The sequence below is a fragment of the Garra rufa genome, chromosome 16, assembly GCF_049309525.1.
Source record: "Garra rufa chromosome 16, GarRuf1.0, whole genome shotgun sequence".
NCBI classification, from domain to species: domain Eukaryota; kingdom Metazoa; phylum Chordata; class Actinopteri; order Cypriniformes; family Cyprinidae; genus Garra; species Garra rufa.
In genome coordinates, this window is record NC_133376.1 from 33,968,963 (window position 1) to 33,975,534 (window position 6,572).

The 6,572-nt window shown below is 39.3% G+C and overlaps 1 protein-coding gene across 1 annotated transcript; it reads left to right on the forward strand.

Annotated features, from left to right (window-relative positions):
- Positions 1-387: 387 nt before the first annotated feature.
- Positions 388-6,276, forward strand: prss23 (serine protease 23). The gene is made up of 2 exons (XM_073820973.1): positions 388-770; positions 3,891-6,276. The coding sequence occupies exon 2, from the start codon at positions 3,909-3,911 to the stop codon at positions 5,037-5,039; it is 1,131 nt and encodes a 376-aa protein (XP_073677074.1). The 5' UTR covers positions 388-770; positions 3,891-3,908; the 3' UTR covers positions 5,040-6,276.
- The last annotated feature ends 296 nt before the right edge of the window (positions 6,277-6,572 follow it).

A 6,572-nucleotide genomic window follows, 5' to 3' on the forward strand; every position in this document is an offset into this window, starting at 1 on the left:
TTCTGGAATGTGTCCTGCTATAAGACCAACCCTGGAACAATCAGTCATTTGAACCCCTTTAACCCGTAACAGGTACGTTTAGTTACACCTATAGGTAGTTTTAAGAAGTCATAATAAGCTGAAAGAGTTACCTAAACACATGTACATGTGCTTGCACTTGCTTTAAGTGTCATAGTACATGTAGTGTAATTTCACTTAAGTGAGAAGGAATGTATATCCTCAAGACATGCTTGCCTTGACTCTGTCCTCTTTGATAGACAGCTTAATAACACCTGCAAGAATATTTTAAAGTGTGCCAAGGCATGCCCAGAATAGACCGGCTTTTAGCAAACAGGTTGCTCGTTACATTTAAAGAATTACGATTGAAGGAAGCAGAGTACAGACTGTTCACACATAGATGTTGCTTTTGGACGCACCATCTTTGCCTTTATCCCTGCGGTGGCGGCACTAGGACCACGCGGGGAGGCGCAACATTGCGCCTCGGTTATTGGGCTTGGACGACCTCAGTTTTGCACTACACGATTCAACGGAGGGCAAGTATGTTGTCTGATGTGTTGAAATAAGGGCTGCTGAAAAGAATCAGTATTTGAAGAAAGACTGACGTTAAAAGGATTGTGTATGACTTTGGCGAACCTGTCACGCACTCCAGCATAAACCTTCACAGCTGAGATGGGAGTAAACCTGGAGACTGGGATACCCGGTGAACTTCCAGGAGAGGAATCTGTTATTTGGATTTAAACTATCCTTGGTCATTATTAACACAGCTTGAAGTTAAGTATCATCCGCTGGAGGATTTCTTTTAAACTGTTTTGTATTGTTTTCTCTCGTCACAGACAGAGTGCGTAAAACTGTGGCGCACAGGTCAAACACTGCTGCTCTTGTTGGCTGTGCGTATGATTACAATATTATAAGTTACAATTTATTTCAAGCGGTTTTCCTATTACAAAAAAGGTTTGTATAGATTTGGATCTTCTAATTGTCTTTTACGTAAAGTGCATTGCAGTTTGTTGGTTTGTACAGCCGCAATGGGAAAGTGAGGGTAGGTAAACAGAGTTTGTTTTCCTTGAGTTTAACAACAACGCAAGGCGTGAGTAGGGTTGGTTGGACATTCATTCATGATGTGAAAGACAACAAAAAAGACGAGACTGGGGGGTTTCAGGACAAAGGGATGTTGTGGGAAACAGGTTGTGTCCAGGGAATTCCCCAGGTGTCACACATGGGTGTCCATGATGAATGGAGCAGATGATAACATCCCTTTATACTAGGACTATTCAAGAAATTTGTATTACGCCTATGTCTATAGACGACTATGTGCGTCGTGCATTGATACTTTTTTACCAGACTGTAATTTAAAGATGAATAGGCAAGGCTGGTATTTGGCGATCATAAAATGAAAATGGTTTGGCTATAATAAAATTCCAAGACATCCCTGGTGAAAAAAACAGCTAAAACCAGGCTGGTCATAGCTGGTCAGTAGGCTGGTTTTAGAGGGGTTTTGGCCACTTTTTCACTGGTCTTAGCTGGTCAGGCTGGGAAACCACCAGCTAAAACCTGCTACTTCCAGCTTAAACCAGCTAAGACCAGCCAACCAGCCTAGGCTGGTTTTAGCAGTTTTTTTTCAGCAGGGATAATAAAAGTAGTATGCAAAAAAAAAAAAGATTTGTGATTGCCCAAATAATCTTTCAGCAGGCTAAAGTCCTTAAAATACTTCTTTTTTTTTTCTAAAGGCTTAAGTATTGTATACAACTTATTTTTACCCCAATCAAAGCTAGTTGTCGAGAGTTAGAACTTGTCTTCAGATTTCGATTCAAGTTTAATCTAATTTGAAGCATATCAGATCATATTTGATATTTGAGTGCATTTTAAAACAGGATACCATGCTGTCTGGTAGGTATTTAGTTTAACATTTATTTAACTAACGTCTCCACCATTAAACAAGTACAAGAATATGGGTAGTATGAATGAAATTCAGACGTGCTGTTACATTTGTCATGTTACTGTCACGTTACCTACCAGTGTTAGTTGCGTCGCTTCACTATTATTCACAACTCCTCTCCTGTGGCTTCGTGTGATACTGATACAGTGTTCACTGAATTTACTTTTCAGAGACTCTATAGAAGTACTGTTTTTCTAATAATAATAATAATAATCGCGAACTGTTTGTCACTTACTATATCCGCCTTTTTCTGCAAGTAAGAGTGAACGCGGCCATTTGTAAATTGTATGGGTCTGGCATCCGGTCTTATCCGCATCCAGCTATTTTTAGCTGTACAAACTGCTGGTTTTACTGCTTGATATTGCAAATTGGTGTGTCTTACCATATTATTTTAATGTATTATCTTAATAACACACTGTTTAGGATTGCAAACAGTTTTACTGTTTACTGCATGTTGTTATTCTTCTCATTATTTCCCTATAGCGGCTAATGAACTAGAAGACTCACCCATAGGCTTACTTCCGTGTTTAAGAATAATTTGGACAGTATGCGACGTAGCGAATTATTTGTCATGTCGTGTCTAGAAACAAGGTGCAGGTTTCTGTGTGAGTCTATTGTATTCAGGAAGTTTGTTAATCATTTGTAAAGATGGTAAATGTATTGTGTAGTGTCTATGAAATTGTGTCGTGTAGTGTATTCCAGACCTTAGTGTGCAATATTTTAATAGTCTGAAAAACCTTTTTTTAAAGGTTCTTCATGAAACCATAAATGCCTATAAACCCCCTATTTTTAAGAGTGAAGACTCTTTAGCATTATACATCTAAAGTCAAAAATGTACACACACCTTGCAGAATCTGTCAGTTATTTTAGTACTGACCTGAATAGGATATTTCACATTAAAGATGTTTAAAATAATAATAGTTGAATTTACAAAAAAAAAAAAAGACCCTGTTTAAAAGTTTACATACACTTGATTCTTAATACTGTGTTGTTACCTGAATGATCCACAGCTGTTTTTTTTTTAATAGTGATAGTTTTTATTGAGTCCCTTGTTTGTCCTAAACAGTTAAACTGCCCACTGTTCTTCAAAAATCCTTCAGGTCCCACAAATTCTTTGGTTTTTCAGCATTTTTATGTACTTGAACCCTTTTCAACAATGACTGCATGATTTTGAGATCCAACTTTTCATCACACTGAGAACAACTGAGGGACTCACATTCAACTATTACAAAAGCTTCAAACACTCTGATGCTCCAGAAGGAAACACACTGCATTCATTTGTAGATCAACTTATTTTGTCTTCTGTGCAACATGTAAGTGTCTTGTGTAGCTTCTGGAGGGCAGAACTAAATGAACACGATATGAAATTTAGGCAAAATAAGAAAAATCTCCGTTCCGTTCAAAAGTTTTCACCCCTGGCTCTTAATGCATAGTGATCAGTGAGCGTTTGAACCTTCTGTAATAGTTGCATATGAGTCCCTCAGTTGTCCTCAGTGTGAAAAGATGCATCTCAAAATCATAGTCAAAAAAAAAAAAAAAAAGCTGAAAAACCAAAGAATCTGTGGGACCTGAAGGACTTTTCTGAAGAACAGAGGGCAGTTTAAATGTTCAGGACAAACAAGGGACTCGTTAACAACTATCACTAAACAAACAAAAAAAAAAACACTGTGAATCATTCAGGTAACAACACAGTATTACTAATTGTAGAAGAAGTGTATGTAAACTCATAACTCAACTATTTTCTTTTGTGGACTATATGTAAACGTCTTTCATGTGAAGTTTCTTAATCAGGTCAGTGCTAAAAAAAAAAAAAACATGCATTAACAACATAATTATTAACATTTTGCAGATTCCGCAAGGTGTATGTAAACTTTTGACTTCAACTGTATCTGCAAAATGAAAGACATCTTAAATTTTATTTCATGCTTGCATATATTTTTGTATTTGTTTTTAGGTTGCATTCCCCTCAGCCATGGTGCCTAATCGGAGATTGGGTCTGGCCCATCCTTGCTGTATTGGCCTGCTGTTCCTTCTCCTCCTGCCCAGCTCGGTTTCTGTGAGAGAACCTCGCCACCAGTCCCAAGTCCACCTCCCCTCGCTGATACCTCACGCCACCCTGCCGCTGTCCCGCTCCCGCTTCAGCGCCAAAACTCAGCTAGACTTCACTACTCACTGCAACGAGAGCTGCTACCACAAAGTAGAAGACACAGATAAAGAACACCTAGCCTTCGAAACTCTTTATTCCGACGGCTCGCGAACTTTAACCACTGTAGACCTGGAAGAAAACGACACTGAACTTCCTTTCACGCAGCCCAGAGTAACCACTCTCAGACGGAAGCGGCTAAAACGCCAGATCTATGGGTCAGATGGGCGCTTTAACATCCGGGGTGACCACTTCCTTCTGGACTACCCGTTCTCCACTGCCGTCCGCATCTCCACCGGCTGCACTGGGGTTCTGGTGTCCCAGCAGCATGTACTGACCGCAGCTCACTGCGTGCATGATGGGAAGGATTACGTCAAGGGAGCGAAGAAGCTCCGCGTGGGCTTTCTAATCCCTCCGTCTGTTAACAATACGAGGCCAGGTCAGGCTCCCGCAAAGAAACCTTTGGTGCGCTGGGTAAGAGTGAAACGCACACGTGTTCCTAAAGGCTGGATTCAAGGTCCTCAAGAAGTCAGCATGGATTTTGACTATGCACTTCTAGAGTTGCGTTGGCCTCACCGGCGTCCCTACATGCGGCTGGCTGTGGCACCCACCTCAGACAATTTAGCTGGTAAACGCATCCACTTCTCTGGATTCGATAGTGACCGGCCTGGGGAACTGGTGTATCGCTTTTGTCCGGTGGAGGATGAATCCAACGATTTGATTTATCAGCATTGTGACGCCCGCCCTGGTGCGAGTGGCTCTGGTGTTTATGGACGCGTGTGGGACGATACACTAGAGCGCTGGGAGCGCAAGGTCATTGGGATCTTCTCAGGCCACCAGTGGCTGGAAATCAACGGTGAGAATCGCGACTACAACGTCGCTGTTCGCTTCACTCCATTGAAGTTTGCTCAGATCTGTTACTGGGTTCATGGAAATAAGGTGGACTGCAGTCAGGACTGAAAATATGACAGAGTGGGACAGTATCAAATCAATGGACATAATTGACATGCCTGATGTTGGAAACTGCACTTTACAGTCCTTTTACGGTTGTGGCTACTGAATCTGAGAAGAAAGAAGGTTCATGGTTGGAGGATCTCTACCCACAGGCTTCGAGCTGGAACTTTGTTTAACCACTACCTTTAGTTTTTGCTCGCTGTTCTCACAATGTTACGCATAGAGTCCTACAACACAGAAGATTTATCTTGTCAAGTCTTTGCCAATGTTAAGTAGACATCTGATCTCAGTTATATGTTCTCTCCACAGCCTTGCTTTGTTCAGATTACGCATTATAGATCCTTCATTCTGTTCTTTGCACTTTTAGAAAGAAAATTTGGGATGGAAACAGGTTTTTACATCACTTATCATCACTTGAGTTTTGGTTAATGCTACATATGTGACCTTGGATCACAAAACCAGTCCTAAGTAGCACAGGTATATTTGTAGCAATAGACAGTAATACATTGTATGGGTCAAAAGTATCGTATGGGCCAAATATCATTAGGATATTAAGTAAAAAATCATGTTCCATTAAGATATTTTGTAAATTTCCTACCATAAATATATCAAAATGTAATTTTTGTTTAGTGATAGGCATTGCTAAGAACTTAATTTGGACAACTTTAAAGACGATTTTCTCAGTCTCAAACCAAATATTGTCCTATCCTAAGAAACCATACATCAATGGAAAGCTTATATATTCAGCTTAAAAAAAACTGACCCTTATGGCTGGTTTTGTTGTCCATGGTCACATCAATTTTATTTGGTAAGTAAATGCAAAAGGAATATGCATCCTTTCTTTCCATCCCTGGATATGCATTTGGTCTGCTAAGCATACTATTTTTATGTTTTCTGATTTCTGATTACCACAGTAACAAAATCGATGATTGTGAGATATAGTATTGAGAGAAATGGTAGAACAGAGTTTTAAAGTATATACTTAAAGCATGGGTTAAAAATCTTCAGTTTGTTTGTTAAGGCATTCATCTGGCGCTATGATTTAAGTTACATACTCATTCCCAAGACAAATGAACACCTCATATTGGTAACATTACAGTATTTCTTGAGAAATAATTGTCCGTATTCTTCGATGTTGGATTAATATAATGACCGGACACAAACTACGAGAAAGGTTTTGGGGTAAATGTTGATTATAATTCTATTTTTAAAAAGCTTTTATTTTAATAAACTTAAGTATGTCTGTTGTGTTTCCTGTCCTTGTTTTAAAGATATTTTCTTAAAGGGGCTATATGTAACTTCTGTAAGTAAAATGCGACACTGGTACCCTCTGGTGGTAAGTGCGTATTAAAAAAAACATTAAAACAGCCTGCCAGTCAATCATTACAGGTACAGTAACACTTTGGGCTGCTATTATTTGTTGTTAATTCATAATATGCTACTTAAGCATCATAATGCTATTTTTACACAGAGATTGGTAGCTCTATTAGTAAAATCTGTTGATTTTAACAATCTTTGTTGCATTATGTGCCAATGGTG

Excerpts from the sequence above, each read along its gene's own strand:
- prss23 (XM_073820973.1), top strand. The coding sequence starts at position 3,909 with ATGGTGCCTAATCGGAGATTGGGTCTGGCCCATCCTTGCTGTATTGGC.